Here is an 18,683-nt window from a genome sequence, read left to right as displayed (position 1 = left end):
AGCTTTTGGATATTCTGCCCGATGGGATGGGGGAGGAGAGACAATGTCCGTGATGGATGAGGTCTTTGCCTATATTGGCTGTTTTGCCGAGACAGCAACAGTGTACACAGAATCCATGGAGAGGAGTTGGTTTCCGTGATGTGCTGAGCTCTATGCGCAACTCTTTAGTTTATTTCAATTACCAGCAGAGCAGACACCATACCCAGCCGTGCTGCATCCAGACACAATTCATCGATAAAAATTGCTGAGAGTCAAAGTTAGAGCCCCGGTTAGCGCACTTTGCCGTGACATCTACGTGGTTGGACCAGGATAGGTTGTTGGTGACGTCCACTCCACTGAACTTGAATTTCTCAACCCTCCCGATCTCAGCATCGTTTACATAGTTGACCCGCCCATTTCCTGAAATCAAGATCCAATGCATTCGTGAGTAGAGATCTGATGAATATATATTTCAGTGGCTTTGCAGTCTTCCACAGTTCTTAAGGAGCAGCTTCGAAAGCCCTGAACAGGACTTGTGTCCGAAAGCATTTGACTTCTGATTCTTATCAGCTTCACCATGGCTGAATGGGTCCTGGTTCTTGCGGCGTTTGTGTCCTGTTTGTTCAGTAAGTAGAATACTTACTCCTTTATACTGTCCTTTATGTCGTGTTTTTTACTTAAGAGTTTTTAATAATTATTTGTTACTTTCCCCAGCTGCAAACGCGGAGATGACTTTGACTCCTCAGTCTCCGTCCGTATCGGCGACTCCGGGTAGAACCGTGAAAATCACCTGTACCATGTCAGGGGGCAGCATCGGCAGCTACTACGCGAGCTGGTACATGCAGAAACCAGGCAGAGCCCCAGTTTTTGTGTTGTATGATAGCTCCACGAGAGGATCGGGAATTCCAGATCGATTCACTGGTTCCACAGACTCATCGAGCAACCAAATGCATTTAACCATCACCAACGCTCAAAGGGAGGACGCCGCCGATTATTACTGTGGTGTCCAGTATAAAAGTAGCCCGTACACATTCACCTTTGGGAGAGGAACCAAACTGAATTTCAACAGTAAGTAAATATTTGTTGGGATCTAATCACCTTTTGATTTTGTTTGGTTTCTTTTTTCGTTTGACCCTTGGAATAATATTATCAATCCTGATGCTTCGGTCTGATTTACAGTCCGCCTCTCATTGTATCTTTACAATACCGCAGGCAGAAAACTAGCGCATATGCATCCTGTTTGCTTGGTAGGGTTACTTAATTTAGCAGAAAAGTATCTGCAAAACAACCTGAGTTCATTGCCATGACATTTTTAAAATAGCTTCGTGAATAGATGCTTCGTGCTGTTACCGAGTGTATCTTAAAAGTGTCCCAGGGAACAGATGTATTAAAATATATTCACAACAGTGAGGTTTTGCATTAGACAACCGAGGTGAAGTCGTGTTTAGAGCCCACAAATTATTGTATAAATGATCTGAATGCCAATCGGCTGGAATATATTTTGTTAGTTTCTTAAAATTTATTTCTGCTAATATTACTTTATTTTGTGTGTATTGTGTTGTGCAACTTGGTCTCCTAAAACGTTGTTATGTTTGACCGTGTACATGTAAACAGTTGACTGACGATACAATTTATCCTGAACCTGAAGCTTAATGGGGACCAGAGCCGAGCTGTGAATGTTACCGAATTGCGATAGAGAATTTTTATTTCCTTAAGACGGTAAAATATAGGAACAGAATTAGCGAATTCGACCCCATGAATCTGCTCCGTCATTAGATCATCGCTGGTATATTTTTCTCTCAAGATCATTCTCCTGACTTCTATCTATAACCTTTGACGTCGTTACTAATCAAGAGACTATAAAACTCAGTTTTAAATTTACCCAAAGACTTGGTCTCCACAGCATCCTTTGGGAATAAATACTACTTTACGGACAAATCAAATTCTCCTCATGTCAGTTCTAAAGGGCTATCCTTGTATTCAAAGGATTTTCTCTCAGGTCTACTCTCTCGCACTAAAGGGGGCATCCTCCCACTTCCACTCAATCTAGCTCTTTCAGTATTCGGTAGGTTAAAATGAGACTTCATCCTCCACACCCTCCCAACCCAACCCCCACCATTCCTCTGAAATCCAGCGTGTACAGGCCCAGGGCCATCAAATGCTCCTTATACTTTAACTCATTCATTGTCGCGATCTTTACTGTAAAACCTCCTCTGGTCCCTCTCCAATGCCAGCACATCCTTTCTTTGATATGTGACCCCAAAACTACTCACAATACTCTAAATCTGCTCTGGCTATTGTCTTTTAAAACCTTAGCATTACATCCTTGCTTTTATATTCTACTCATCTCGAAATAAATACTATGCTTGGTATTCGTGCTGATAGCGAGTGCTTCCTAGGAATTGCCCAAGGAACAGGTGTACCTGCAGGATGACTTCCAAGTCTCCTTGCGCCTCCGACTTCTTAATTCGATCTCCGTTTAGAAGAAGTCTGTACCTTTATTCCTTCTACCATTGTCCACGAGCATACAATTTCCTACACTGTACTCCATCTGTCACATCTTTGCCCATTCACCTAATCCGTCAAGATCATTCTGCAGACTCCTACTGCCTCAACACTGTCTACTCCTCCACCTGTCTTTGCATCATCCGCAAACCTGGCCACTAATCCATAAATCCCGTCGTTCAGATCATTACCTTCCAGCATGAAACGTAGCAGGCTCAACACCGATCCTTGCAGAACACCACTAGTCACCGGTAGCCAACCAGAAAAGATTATCCTCACGCTTTTCTCCTGCCAGTCAGCCAATGCTCCATCTATGCCTGTGATACCACGTACTCTTATCGTGTTCAGCAGCCTGATGTGTGACACTTTGTCAATGGTCTTCAGAAAATCCAAGTCAATAACATCCACTGACTCTTATTTGTCTATCCTGCCTGGTATTTTCTCAAGGAATCTCAACAGATTTGTCAACTAAATTACCCCTTAAGGGAACCATGCTGATCACGGCTGATTTTATCGTATGCCACCAAGTACCTAGAAATTTCGTCCTTACTAATGGATTCTAGCAAACTCAATATATTTAAATTTCGATTAAACATCAGCATGTTTACTAGGAAATTAACTGACGTCAGGCTAACTGGCCCATAATATCCTGCATTTTGCGTCCATTTCTTCTCAGAATGTGGAGTAATATTTGTGAGTTTCCAGTCCTGCGGACCCATGGGCCCATTCTTGAAAGATTGTTACTAATGCCTTTCTAATCTATCCAGCTACCGCCTTCAGAATCCTGGAGTGTAGTCCATCTGGTTTATCGACTTATATAACTTCAGATCTTTCAGCCTCCCAAGCTCCTTCTCCTTTGTCATAGCAACTGCTATCACTTACGTTTAATTTCCATTAATGCTTAATTTCGATCTTTGTTTCCTCAACTTGATCTTTTCACGTTACTTCAGCTCCTCTTGTTCTATACCTATTAACCTGAAGTCATTAAGATTCTGGTGCTCCGTTCTAACTTCTATCCAATTTGCCTTCAGCACGACGCCACCCCAGAGCCCACCTCGGCCTCTCCAATGTGTTTGACCTTCTGCACCGTTTCAGTGTAAATGTCTCAGCTTTGATATCAAATTATCACTCAGCCCACCTGTTTTGTTTACATTTCAAACTCTCCAGACCTGCAGGCCACTGAGCATCTATCTTTTGGATACCTGATCATTACCGTACTAAGTGATCTCTCCATGAATAACAACTCTGAGGTCAGAAACTCTGGAAAATCGCTCTTTAGCTTTGTGCCTTGTCGCTGCGTTTTCCTACGAGATACTACCGTAAAACGATTTCTTTATAAATTCTGTTTTGTAGTCTTGATATCTTATTGTGTGAATGAGTTCAACTTTTCAAATTAATGGAAAAACTGATTATAAAAACAATGACCCAGATATCCACATCTTCTGGATTTCATAGACCTCTGAGAGTTGTTATCGGGCTTTTCTTCACTGTGTATCACCCCGGTCCAAACAACCCTTTCGGAATTAATTGAGGGACTAAAAACTAGAAAATCCAAGTATAAAACCTTAACTGGTATTATTTACTCCCATTAAAATACTTCCATGATTTTTAGCCATTCACAATCCCTCCTTTACTGCGGCGAATTGCGGCATCTCCGAGAAGAGACAAAGGCACAGTATGTCACTCAAATCCACTGCCTCATCTCTTGCTTTTTACGTGAATAGCTGCGACATTTCGGAATTTTGCCACGCGCTTTGTCATATCTCTTTCAGGGTTTCGTATTGGTTCTGTGATTCATGTCTTTACGAGTTTAACATCATGGAACATGCCAATAATCTGTCACGAAAGTTTGATTCCAATTTATATCAATTAATAATTCATTTCCCTGCACTTCTTTCTATTTACAGGTCCGCGAAAACCCGCCGTATCCGTCCTCCGACCGTCTGCGGAAGAAGTTCATGGACAAGGCACCGCCACTCTGGTGTGTTTAGTGAGCGGGTTTAATCCGGCCGCTGTGAATATCGAGTGGACTGTGGACGGCAGTACGAGAAGGAATGGCGTTGAAACCAGCCGGATCCAGCAGGACGCGGACAACACGTTCAGTGCGAGCAGTTACCTGACTCTGCCAGCCTCAGACTGGAACTCACACGAGCTTTACTCCTGCGTGGTTAAACACGAGACTCAGGCAACCCCATTTCAAACAAACATCGCGCGATCCAGCTGTATGTAATACAAAATGTTTAGACGCTGTTTCTTTAAAATAAAACAAACGAATTTCATGTACAGATGTTAAATTTTTGATTGTAGCTGACACATTTCGCAACCGGGAGAAAACATGTATTGTGTCCTACTGGACGTTCTTAAATAGCATTCGTTCTGAAATTAATATCATCCATGTAATTTTATCCCGAAGTAATTAAAATCTACCCAATCTACTGTGGCGTTTTTGCCTTGTTCAATATGTCCGACAAGAGCATTATTTTTCAACAGTTTGCATAGATAGTGAAGATGATCAAACTTTGACATTCGATGAAATAAAATTGACAACGTCGCTTGCACGTTGTGCTAGCTATTGGGTAGGTTTTCCTCCCGAAGAAACCATAATCACTATGACTACATCAGGACAAATGGTGTAATTACTTGTCAGCGAAATTTACATACATAGTAAAAGAAATACTGATACTGCCTTTATTTGAACATCGTAGGCATATTCGATTTCCAGTTTTAGCATTGTATTCTTCATGGAAATGGTTTTTCTACAGCTCGTCATATTCGGGGAGACAAGGGCTTCTGTACCCTGTGTAAGCAGCAGCGCAGAGCAGAATAGCACTTACTAGAGTTCAAACTAACGAAATTCTTGCTCAAGTGTACTTCAGAACTACAGGTTTCATTCGAGGTGATTTGGGCTTACGATACCTAACAAACATTGAAAATGGTAGTCCAAAGCATTTCTAGTAAATACAGTGAGACGGTGGTTGATTATCTAAAGCTATTTCGGGATTCAAAACAGTGAAGCACTGAAGATATCGCACCGACATTTGTACATTAGTTTGTACAATATATATAATGATAGCTTTCTGTGTGTAATGTGGAACACCGTGGCCATAGTATAGAGGTCGAGAGAACGGTATCGTAAAAATAAGATAAATATGTCCAATAAATAACGTAAAAGCTCATTTTCAGGCGAATGAGAATACGGATTGGACTCACGTCACTCTAATTGATTATACAAGTTGCATTATCTCGATAAGAAAAGAATAGCAAGAGCAAGTTTGCAACTAATCATTGAAATTTATACATGGGTTATTGAAACGGGGACATTAATATCACGTGGTCTTCATCAGTCACTCTGGACTGAAGCCGTTGGACTTCCCTTCTCTGAATATGGAAGGCCTAAGGAGTACCCTGTGGCTTTACAGCTGCACAGACCAACCATTGCTCTGTGCAGGACATTTTTACACGGCCTGTAAACTGCGCAGTACTTTAAAACCACATTATATAAAAGTAAATTCCAGTATCGCACCAGAAAGTCTGTGTGCGCGGGGGCATTCCAGTTACTGCGCGGCAGGTGCACGGTTGTACTTGGTGTGGCAGACCATTCAGTGTTGTGATAGGACGATAAAATGACCAGAACTGCGCTGGGATATTTTGGCAAAGGGCGTGGCTCACTTCAAACTATACAGAGAAAGATATGAATGATCGCGGTTGGTATGATTTAAAAGCGTATACAGAAACGTTAACCATAGCACAGACCTTTTGGCCCACGATCTTTTGCCCACATTTTAACTTAATCCAAGATCAATCTAACCATTCCCTTCCACAGAGCCCTCCAGTTTTTTATTCATCCATTGGCCTAAGAGCTTCTTAAATGTCCCTGATATATATTTGCCTCTACCACCACACTGGCAAGACATTCCACGAACATAACACTCTTTGTAAAGAATATACCTCTGACACCCTCTATATTTTCGTCCAATCACTTTAAAAGTCTGCCCTCTCGAATATACCACTGCCACCCTAGGCAAAAGGCACTGGTTATCCTTTCTATCTACTCCTCTTATCTTATGCATCCCTGTCAGGTCGTCTTTCAACCGGCTTCATTCCAAAGCGAAAAGCCCTAGTTCATTCAACCTATCCTGATCAGACATGTTCTCTAATCCAAGCAGCATCATGGTAAATCTCCTCTAAACCCTCTCTACAGCTTCCACGTGCTTCCTATTCTGACCAGAATCAAACACCACAATGTAGGTGTGGTCTAACCAGAATTTTATGGAAATACAACATTAGCCGGCGGCCCTTAAACTCGATCCCTCGACTAATGCAGTCTATATGCCTTCTAAACAACCCTATTGACCTGCGCGGCTATTTTTGAGGGATCTATGTGAGTGGACCCCAGGATCCCTTTGTCCTCTACACTGCTAAGAATCTTCTCTTTAACCTTGTACTCCGCCTTTGTTTTCGCTCTTCCAAAGTCCATTATTTCACATTCTTCCGCATCGAAAGCCATCTGATACTTGACAGCCCAGCTACGCTTCCCATCAATGATCCCATTGTAAGCTACGACAATCTTAACCACAGCACCAACAGCCTTGTGTCAACTGTCCCATCGCCCTGTCCTTAGACCATAGCTCTCCATACCCCTCCCATCCATATTCTTTTGATATTTAAAACTTGTATTAAACATTGAAATCGAATCGCATGCACTACTTCCACTGGCATCTCGTTCCACACTCTCACTACTCTCTGTGAAGAAGCTCCTCCTCATGTTTCCCCTAAACATTTCACCTTTCACCCTCAGCCCCTGACCTTGAATTCTAGTCTCACCCAACCCGAGTGTGAAAAGCCTGCTTACATTTACCCTATCTATTCCCCACATCATTTTGCATATCTCTATCCAATCTCCACTCATTCTCTTATGCTCCAAGTAAGAAAGTGCCAACCTCTTCAACCTTTCCTCATAACTTAGGTCCTCAGGTCAAGAAATCATCCTTATAAATTTCCTCGGTACTCTTTCAATTTTGTTGACATCTTCGCTGAAAGTAGGAAGGTATCCAGAGCAGCACACAATATAGGAACGCCTTACTAACATCCATGTACAGACGTCTGACAGACAGACAGACATACTTTATTGATCCCGTGGGAAATTGGGTTTCGTTACAGTCGCACCAACCAAGAATAGTGTAGAAATATAGCAATATAAAACCATAAATAATTAAATAATAATAAATAAATTATGCCAAGTGGAAATAAGTCCAGGACCAGCCTATTGGCTCGTGGTGTCTGATACTCCGAGGGAGGAGTTGTAAAGTTTGATGGCCACAGGCAGGAATGACTTCCTATGACGCTCAGTGTTGCATCTCGGTGGAATGAGTCTCTGGCTGAATGTACTCCTGTCCCTAACCAGTACATTATGGAGTGGATGGGAGACATTGTCTAAGATGGCATGCAACTTGGACAGCATCCTCTTTTCAGACACCACCGTTAGAGAGTCCAGTTCCAACACCACCACCACCCCCCCACGAACTTCACTGGCCTTACGAATGAGTTTGTTGATTCTGTTGGTGTCTGCTACCTTCAGCCTGCTGTCCCAGCACACAACAGCAAACGTGATATGTACGTCATATTATGTATATGTACATATATGTACGCTCTACTTTTATTAACTTCTATAGTCACTTTCTCGAAAAAGTCAATCAGGTTCGTGAGACAGGAACTGCCCCTCAAAAAGCTGTACTGTATGTAATCAGGCTATGCTTCTGCAAATGCACATAAATTCTGCCTTTAAGAATCAGTTCCAAAGTTTCACCACCACTGACATGAAGCTCCGGTCTATAATTCCCAGGATTATCCCTAACCCATTTCTAAAACAAAGTAATAATATTTGAGACCCTCCAACCTTCTGCTACTCCTCCTGTGTATAATAACAGCGAAAAGATTATCACCAAGAGGGAACATTCTCTTCCCTCGCTTCCCGTAGTAACCAGGGTATACCCCATTCGGCCCCGGAGCTTTATGTCGTTTTTCAAAAGTCCGGCAATATCGTATTTCTTAACATCACATGTTCTAGCATGTCAGCCTGTTTTAGGCTGGCCACACACAAGTCAAGGTCCTTCTCAGTGGTGAACACTGAAGACATTAATTCATTAAGGAACTCCCCTACCTCCTCCGACTCCAAGCACATAGTTCATTTTCTTTTACTCACTCTAGTCATCCTTCTGTTCTTCACCTACGTGTAGAACGTCTTGAGGTTTCCCTTAATCTTACTCGCCAAGCTCTTCTCATTCCCCTCCTCTAGCTCTCTTAAATTCATTATTCAGCTCCTTCCTGGCTGCTTCGTAACACTCAAGAGTTCTATCTAATCTTTCCTTCAAAAACCTTTAGTCAACTTCTTTTATCCTCTGGGTGGGATGCTTCACATCTCTTGTCAACCATGCTTTCTTCTCCCTACCATCCATGTTCTACTGGAAGATGCTACCCAGAACCCCACTAGTGTTCCCTACACAACATTCACATTTCCTTGTTCATTTCCCTGATAATATTAATTCCCAATTTCTGCTCACAAGCTCATGTATTATAGCATCATAATTCCCTCACCTTCAAAACTATCTGCTCTTATCCCTCTCCAAGGGATTGGTAAATTCGAGAGTTGTGATCACCCACGAGCAATCTGAAACCTGGCCTCTTCCATTGGCTAGCACTCGATCCAGTAAGGCCTCTCTTCTAGTTTGCCTGTCCTCATATTCAAAAACCCTTAATTAACAGACCTAACAAATTCTGCTCTGTCTAAATTCTTTTGCATGTAAGATATGCCGATCATTATTAGGGAAATACGTGTTTTAGATAGATAGATAGATAGATAGATAGATAGATACTTTATTCATCCCCATGGGGAAATTCAACATTTTTTCCAATGTCCCATACACTTGTTGTAGCAAAAACTCATTACATACAATACTTAACTCAGTAATAATATGATATGCATCTAAATCACTAACTCAAAAAGCATTAATAATAGCTTTAAAAAAGTTCTTAAGTCCTGGCAGTTGAATTGTAAAGCCTAATGGCATTGGGGAGTATTGACCTCTTCATCCTGTCTGAGGAGCATTGCATCGACAGTAACCTGTCGCTGAAACTGCTTCTCTGTCTCTGGATGGTGCTATGTAGAGGATGTTCAGGGTTTTCCATAATTGACCGTAGCCTACTCAGCGCCCTTCGCTCAGCTACCGATGATAAACTCTCCAGTACTTTGCCCACGACAGAGCCCGCCTTCCTTATCAGCTTATTAAGACGTGAGGCGTCCTTCTTCTTAATGCTTCCTCCCCAACACGCCACCACAAAGAAGAGGGCGCTCTCAACAACTGACCTATAGAACATCATCAGCATCTCACTGCAGACATTGAATGACGCCAACCTTCTAAGGAAGTACAGTCGACTCTGTGCCTTCCTGCACAAGGCATCTGTGTTGGCAGTCCAGTCTAGCTTCTCGTCCAACTGTACTCCCAGATACTTGTAGGTCTTAACCTGCTCCACACATTCTCCATTAATGATCACTGGCTCCATATGAGGCCTAGATCTCCTAAAGTCCACCACCATCTCCTTGGTCTTGGTGACATTGAGACGCAGGTAGTTTGAGTTGCACCATATCACAAAGTCCTGTATCAGTTTCCTATACTCCTCCTCCTGTCCATTCCTGACACACCCCACTATGGCCGTGTCATCAGCGAACTTCTGCACATGGCAGGACTCCGAGTTATATTGGAAGTCAGATGTGTACAGGGTGAACAGGACCGGAGAGAGTACGGTTCCCTGTGGCGCTCCTGTGCTGCTGACCACTGTGTCAGACCTACAGTCTCCCAACCGCACATACTGAGGTCTATCTGTCAAGTAGTCCACTATCCAATCCACCATGTGAGAGTCTACTCCCATCTCCGTTAGTTTGTGCTTTAAGATCTTGGGCTGGATGGTGTTAAAGGCACTAGAGAAGTCAAGGAATGTAATCCTCACAGCACAACTGACCCCATCTAGGTGAGAGAGTGATTTGTGCAGCAAATACGTGATAGCATCCTCCACTCCCACCTTCTCCTTATATGCAAACTGAAGCGGATCCCGGGCGTGCCTGGTTTGTGGCCTCAGATTCTGTATTATCAGCCGCTCCATGGTCTTCATCACGTGCGACGTCAAGGCAACAGGTCTGAAGTCATTCAACTCCTTTGGTTGTGGTTTCTTTGGTACCGGGACAATACAAGATGTTTTCCACTGTCTGGGTACTCTTCTCTGATCTAGACTCATGTTGAAGATGCGCTGTAGTGGTTCTCCCAGTTCAGTTGCACAGGCCCTCAGTAATCGTGGGGAAACTCCATCCGGTCCAGCCGCCTTGCTGGTACAGATCTTCCTCAGTTGACCTTCCACCTGTGCAGCCGTAAACCTGGGCGTGGGCCAGGTCTCCTGTGAGTGGATATTTTCCTGTGAGGGAAGTAAGCCCTCACAGCTTTCCAAAATCGACCTGCCGACCTACTCTTCGATGTTCCTGTTGAGAGGTGTGCGCTGTACAATACTCCCAATAGAGTACACACAAAGTATACTGCAAATGCTGTGGACAAATCAACACATACAAACAGGCTGAATGGACTCAGCAGGTCGGGCAACATCCGTTGAAATGAGCAGTCAACGTTTCGGGCCGAGACCCTTCGTAAGGACTCAATAGAGTGACTGCAACCCTTCCTATTTCGGGAATGCGAATGGTTCCCCCAAGAATAAAAAGGCAAATACATGTTATCATTGTTCTTCACCTCATGGTTTTCCAATATCTTTCTTGATTTTCGAGCAACACGGGTGCGCGCTAATTGTTTCATAGAGACACAGGCCGTAGTTTGATTAAGAGTCTTGGAATGCGCAGTATCTCTACGTTTTAGCAGACGAGGATTCTCCTGTTGTAACTTCTTCAGACATGTCATTTCCGCGCACTCCTGCGCTGAAACTTTGATAAGAGTCACATCAATGGCTAACGTGCAAAATAAACCTTTATGGTAGAGGTGTAATATCTTCCCTGATCTAGATTGCTATTTATTACTAGATTTCATTGGTTAATTGTTCGGTCACAGCTGATGTTGATTAATCGTTTCGGCGTTGCTAATCCATTGCCTGTCTTCATCGGATGGACCATTATATAATCGCTTGTATATTCATTCATTCGTTGAAAGCACTTGTTAGAAGTCGAAGGAATTTCATTCAATATTTGAATCTGCCTTGAACGAGGGCAGAATAATAAGTGATAAAATGTTGTCATGGATAGAAAATTGATTGACTGACAAAAAATGAAGTTCAGACATTAATGGCCGAGTCTCTGGAATGATATATCTCACAATCTGTGAAACAATTCAGGTCCTTCCACTTGGCTGATGACAAAAACACAAATAGGTAATTACATTGTGAAGAGAAAGTCAAAAGGCTAGGGAGGGATATTGATAATCTAGTGGGTGAGCTAAGATCCGGCAAAGCAAAAAGAGGAAAAAGAGGAAAAAAGAGGAAAAGAGGGAAATAGAGTGACTGAGCTGGCATGAAAAATGCTTCAACAGCATATTTTCCAAACATTTGGAGATTGTAACCTTCCAAGTTGAAGAGGGGTAAGGGCATTTAGATCACGGTAGTATGTAATTCACAAAATGTTATTATTCAGGTGCAAGTAACTAAAAAGGCTGGGAACATGTTAAGGGAATTATGTGCAAAATTTGGGGGTGTTATGCTTCATGTGACAGGGCAATAAAGAAACAAATGTGGACTGTGTACTGAATTCTTCTTACTTAAAAATTATCTAAATGTGTTAGAAGTTCAGAGGAAGCTTACAAGAACGATTTCGTTGGTGGTTCGGTATCCTAGGAGAAACTGTGCATAGGCTCGACTTCTATCGATTGGAGTTCATCAGAGTTATGGCACTTGACTAAAATCTAGTAGTCCTTAATAACAATACGTATGCTTCATAAACCTTGTAGTCTGAAGCTCTAAGGCTCGAAGGGCTCATGACAATAAGTCCGGCACCTTACGTCTTGGGGAACCCGAGAGTATCACGTCTGAACACGAGACAGACAGATCTGGGGAATCCGAGACAGGCGATTCATCTCCCAACAAGGTTGGTCGTCTCGAGATAGACCAGATAAACTGGAGACAGACCTGACGAACTCGAGATACTCTTGGGGTTCCCGAGACAGGACTGGTCATCTCGAGATAGACATTGAATAAATTTGGGAAACATGAAATAAATCTGGGGAATATAGAATAAATCTCGGGAAAATCGAATAGTCCTCGGAAGCCTGGAGGGCCATGGCAGACCCAGGAACCTTTAACAACACTAACATTCTTGATAAAAGCCCTTAATGTGGTCTAGGCAAGCTCTAAACGTGGACTCGGAATTTGGTCTCCATAAACTCGGAATGAAGGCTCGAGACAGTCGGAAACCGAAGGAACTCCGGACGCCACTTTACAAGTTCCATTGGACCCTTATATCGCTGCGTTTTTTTAGTCACCGTGCAGAGTGAACGCAAGTGCCGAGAAAAAACAGGCTGCCAAATGGAGTCAGCGATCTTGCTTTATTCATAAGAGTTCCAACTGACAATCGGCGGCTCGGCAAAGCGACACCGAGAGAACTAACATTCTGAAAGCTAGGGCCAGCGAAATCAATAATTGGAAGACTGCTTAAATAATTACAGTACCCGGAAACACCATGTCAATCAAAATAAACTTTAATAAGTTTAAACAGAAAACGCAAGGGTTTAACGAGTCTCGTTAAGAGAACTATTCACAAATAAAGACTATTTAGAAAATTTGGTGCCCAATGCTCTAAGACTTCCTACACAGGTGCGAAGAACTCAAAACATCCGTTGTTAGGCGGGAATCCTTTATCGCCTTACTCAAAGTATGCACCATCATTCGACAGTTTTAAACCGAGCGTTCGTCTTCTCTTCTCACTTCGGCATTAGTCTCATTGCTGCAAATTCATACTAATATCACCTTAAATGGAATGTTTAGAGCGAGGTCTGTCTTTTGTTTTGTTTATGTACTTACCAAAACACTCTAGTCGTTATCTCTCAGGAAAGTAAGAAATTCGTCATTCTTGTTTAACTAGAACGGGCAACATAATATCATACGATGCAAATAATTTTCCACACTTCGTTCAGAATCAGTGAAAATTTTTCTTCCCTGCCGGCATTGCGCTATGATGACAGGTGCTTTTATTTTGACATTTAACTATCCATGAAAAGTCACGGGGAAAAGAATAAAGATTAAATGATAAAAGGAGAAAATCTTTCTTAACGAATAGCCAAAATAGAGAGGCGTCCAATCACCATGCCAATGGAACTGCAATGAAAGTTGATCAGATGACAGAGTGCATAGATGAGAGGCGGAATTAGTAGGTGTTTTCAAAAGCTTACAATCTGGAAATCATAGAAGTCTCAACTGCTTTGAGCATGAGCAACTGCTTTGAGCATCCTTTGAACTCGGACCCCAAGATCCCTCTGATACTCCACACTGCCAAGAGTATTAACATTAATACTATATTCTGCCATCACATTTGACCTACCAAAATGAACCACTTCACATTTATCTGGGTTGGACTCCAGCTGCCACAATTACAGCACGGAAACAGGCCACCTCGGCCCTTCTAGTCTGTGCCGATGCTTACACTATTGTTTGTATTAATTGGCTACTACGTGACAAGCCTCCAATTCGTTGATCTGTTACCTTATAACCTCTGTCCATACCAGTAATGCACAATCTACATTCTTTCATACGTCTAATTGGACCATGCCACACAATAACCAAGCGTTGTCTTAAAAAATCCAAAGAGCTAGCATTAGTGGTCACTTTATTAGGTACGCCTGCAGGTTCCTCAATGCAAATATCTAATCAGTCAGTCATATAGCAGAAGCTTAATGAACATGCAGACAAGAGCAGCAGGTGTTGTTCGGACCAAACATCCGAAAGTGGATGAAAAGTGATCTAAATTATTTTGAACGTGGAATGAGTGTTTGTGCCAGACGGGGTGGCTGAGTATCTTAGAAATTGTGGGTTCCCTGCGATTTTCACCCAATAAAGTGCCTCATGAGTTTATGTTCGTGGTCTTCTCCTCCTACAGCCTATTCACTTCGAGGTTCGACGTGTTGTGCGTTCAGAGATGCTCTTCGGCACAGAACTGGTGTAACGCGTGGTTAATTGAGCTACTGTCGCCTTCCTGTCAGCTTCATCCAGTTTGGCCATTCTCCTTAGAGCTCGCTCTTTAATTTTTTTTTGTTTGCTTTAGTATCATTCTCTTAAACTCGAATAGAATGACCACTGACTGTATATGAAAGAGTACAGAACATTTCACAAACAGCAGCTATCTGAAAGTGAATAAGCATTGACCGACAGATATTACCGAGGTATGCCTACTGGACTATTTGGATTGGGACTAGAATTTTAAAGGTAACGTCACATTCAGGAAGGACGGGAAGATGAGAAAATGCACAAGGATTCGTTCATAGTGAATGCTGAACACAAAGAAATGAAGGTGGATGGCCTATTTTCAGGGCACGGAGAGGAAGAGGTGGTCTGAAAAATAATAAAGCAAAATTCTCCTCTGGTATATGAATCCAGGCAAGAAATTAGGGCAATGTGCATCCGACGAAACAAAGGTTGTTTGCCATAATTGCGCGTTCATGATTATTGGGAATTATACTTCAAAATAAACGAATGGGTTGTGAGGTGCTCGTTAAATATTTTGGAATATTTTAGAATAACGTGTTCTTGCGCCAACCAAAGGACACGAAGAAGGAATTAGAGGCGGAGATTCCATTGGATTCAGTCGCAATTCTATTTATCGGAAGATCAGGCAGGAGGGCGAGGGGCCTACTTCGTATCCTAAGTGTGACATGTCAGAAGGATAGTACTGAACAAGCAGGTTTTATTTTCATGAAGGTCCATTTGATTCCTGGCCCCAGTCACCCTCAATGCCAGGTGATTCTATACTTGCGTCAAGAGAATTGACCATTCAAAATCGCAAATGGTCTCTATATTCAGGTGTCTACAGTGTAGCACATAGTGAATGTAACATTATATTGGTTCGTGTGTCATTTACGCCAGTAGGTGGAAATGTTGCATCACTTGATACCTATACTTGCTTGTGAGAAAGAAGGAACCGGGCCCTAAACTCATAGAATAACAACGACTGTGCTCTGCATCAATTTCCCAAACTTGGTTCATTGGAGTCATTACTCCAGAATGAATGTTATCTTTTTCAATCTGACATCATGTAAGTATCGGGAAATATTACCGAGAGAACATGGGCGATAATTATTGCAACAGACATTTGGCTTTGGACTTGGAATCCTTTCCTGCTGTCTATGTTTTAAATAAAATTTGCATAGAAACATAGAAAACCTACAGCACAATACGGTCCCTTCGCCCAAGAAAGTTGTGTCGAACACGTTTCTACCTTAGAAATTACTAGGCTTACCAATAACCCTCTATCTTACTAAGCTCCATGTACCTATCTAAAAGTTTATTAGAAGACCCTGTCGTATCCGCCTTAACCACCGTTGCCGGCAGCCCATTCCACCTACTCACCACTTTCTGAGTAAAAGACTTACCCCTGACATCTCCTCTGTACTACTCCTCAGCACCTTAAACCTCTGTCCACTTGTGGCAACCATTTCAGTCCTGGGAAAAAGCCTCTGACTATCCACATGATCAATGCCTCGCATCATCTTATACACCTCTATCAGGTCACTTGTCATCATCCGTCGCTCCAAGGAGAAAAGGCCGAGTTCACTCAACCTATTCTCATAAGTCATGCTCCCCAATCCAGGCAACATCCTTGTAAATCTCCTCTGCACCCTTTCTATGGCTTCCACATCCTTCCTGTAATGAGGCGACCAGAACTGAGCACAGTACTCCAAGTGGGGTCTGAATAGAGTCCTATGTAGCTGCAACATTACCTCTCGGCTCGTCAATTCAATTCAACGATTGATGAATGCCAATACACCATACGCCCTCTTAACCACAGAGTCAACCTGTGCAGCTGCTTTGAGCGTCCTATGGACTCGGACCCCAGGACCCCAGGATCCGTCTGATACTCCACACTGCCAAGAGTCTTACCATTAATACTATATTCTGCCATCATATTTGACCTACCAAAATGAAGCACTTCACACTTATCTGGGTTGAACTCCATCTGCCACTTCTCAGCCTAGGTTTTCATCTTATTTATGTCCCGCTGTAACCTCTGACAGCCCTCCACACTATCCACAGCACCTGCCTCTCAGGATCTTCTCCACCAACTTACCAACCACTGAGGTAAGACTCACTGGTCTATAATATCCTGGGCTATCTTTACTCCCTTTCTTGAATAAAGGAACAACATTCGCAACCCTACAATCCTCCGAAACCTCTCCCGTCCCCGTTGATGATGCAAAGATCATCGCCAGAAGCTCAGCAATCTCCTCCTTCGCCTCCCAAAGTAGTCTGGGGTACATTTCGTCCGGTCCCGGCGTCTTATCCAACTCGATGCTTTCCAAAACCTCCAGCACATCCTCTTTCTTAATAGCTACCTGCTCAAGCTTTTCAGTCCGCTGCAAGGCATCACTACAATCACTAAGATCCTTTTCTATAGTGAATACTGAAGTAAATTATTCATTAAGTACCTTCGGTTCCAAACACACTTTCTCACCGTCACATTTGATAGTTTCTATTCTTTCACATCTTATCCTCTTGCTCTTCACATATTTGTAGAATGCCTTGGGGTTTTCCTTAATTCTGCCACCAAGGCGTTCTCATGGCCCCTTCTGGCTCTCCTAATTTCCATCTTAAGCTCTTTTCTAGTAGCCTTATATTCTTCTAGATCTCGAAGTTTACCGAGCTCTCTGAAACGTTTGTAAGCTTTTCTTTTCTTGACTAGATTTATTGAAGGCTTTGTACACCACGGTTCCTGTACCCTACCATAACTTCCCTGTCTCATTGAAACGTACCTACATAGAGCTCTACACAAATATCCCCTGAATATTTGCCACATTTCTTCCGTACATTTCCCTGAGAACATCTGTTTCCAATTCAAGACTCCCATTTCCTGCCTTATAGCCTCATAATTCCCTTACTCCAATTAAACGCTATTCTAACGTGTCTGTTCCTATCTCTCTCCAATGCTATTGTAAAGGAGGTAGAATTATGATCACTATCTCCAAAATGCTCTCCCACTGAGAGATCTGACACCTGACCAGGTTAATTTCCCAATACCAAATCAAGTACAGCCTCTCCTCTTCTAGGCTTATCTACATACTGTGTCAATAAACCTTCCTGAACACACAGAACAAACTCCACCCCATCTAAACCCCTCGCTCTAGGGAGATGCCAATCAATATTTGGGAAATTAAAATCTCCCATCACGACAACTCTGTTATTATTACACCTTCTCAGGATCTGTTTCCCTATCTGCTCCTCGATATCCCTATTACTATTAGGCGGCCTATAAACATAACCAGTAAAGTTATTGATCCCTTCCTGTTCCTAACGTCCACCCACAGAGACTCCGTAGACAATCCCTCCATGGCGTCCACCTTTTCTGCAGCTGTGACACTATCTCTGATCAACAGTGCCACGCACCCACCTCTTTTGCCTCCCTCCCTGTCCTTGCTGAAACATCCGGCACTTGAAGTAACCAATCCTGTCCCTGAGCCATCCACGACTCTGCAATGCCCACTACGTCGTATCTGCAAGTACTGATCCACGCTCTAAGCTCATCCGCTTTGTTCACAACACTCCTTGCGTTAAAATAGACACATCTCAAGCCTTCGGTCTGAGCGCTTCCTTTCTCTATCACCTGCCTAACCTCCCTCTGGCACTGTCTACAAGCTTTCTCTATTTGTGAGCTAACCTCCTCTTCCCCAACCTCTTCAGTTCGGTTCCCACCCCACAACAACAATAGTTTAAACTCTCCCCAGTAGCCTTAGCAAACCTCCCAGTCTCAACTTCATAGAAAAACAGAAACAAATCAGCCTAAGACCAACGGCGTATTATTGAGTCTCACTGAAACACTGCAAAGGAGAAACTTCCGCTGAAAATCTGAAACATTTTCCAACGATATTCCAAGCATCATGTATCACTACAGAACTCCCTTCGTTCCCGCCACCCTGAGTGAAACGCCAAACAGTTGCATTGTCTGTCCGCCATCACAA

At 42.8% G+C, this 18,683-nt stretch overlaps 1 protein-coding gene across 1 annotated transcript; it reads left to right on the top strand.

Moving 5' to 3' along the window:
• The first annotated feature begins 489 nt into the window (after nt 1–489).
• On the top strand, nt 490–4,919 carry LOC140732736 (immunoglobulin lambda-1 light chain-like). The gene is made up of 3 exons (XM_073055407.1): nt 490–605; nt 694–1,047; nt 4,392–4,919. Exons 1-3 carry the CDS (start codon nt 557–559, stop codon nt 4,712–4,714), a joined length of 726 nt encoding a protein of 241 aa, XP_072911508.1. The 5' UTR covers nt 490–556; the 3' UTR covers nt 4,715–4,919.
• Nucleotides 4,920–18,683: the final 13,764 nt, after the last annotated feature.

This window comes from Hemitrygon akajei, chromosome 9 (assembly GCF_048418815.1).
Source record: "Hemitrygon akajei chromosome 9, sHemAka1.3, whole genome shotgun sequence".
NCBI lineage: Eukaryota > Metazoa > Chordata > Chondrichthyes > Myliobatiformes > Dasyatidae > Hemitrygon > Hemitrygon akajei.
The sequence above is the reverse complement of the archived record's forward strand: the minus strand, read 5'-3'. Positions and strand labels throughout refer to the sequence as shown.

What these genes read in the sequence shown, in the direction of transcription:
- LOC140732736 (XM_073055407.1), top strand. Translation starts at nt 557, where the DNA reads ATGGCTGAATGGGTCCTGGTTCTTGCGGCGTTTGTGTCCTGTTTGTTC. An exon ending in GTTTGTGTCCTGTTTGTTCA is followed by an intron (nt 606 to 693) that starts GTAAGTAGAATA and finishes TACTTTCCCCAG; the next exon opens with CTGCAAACGCGGAGATGACT. An exon ending in AACCAAACTGAATTTCAACA is followed by an intron (nt 1,048 to 4,391) that starts GTAAGTAAATAT and finishes TTCTATTTACAG; the next exon opens with GTCCGCGAAAACCCGCCGTA.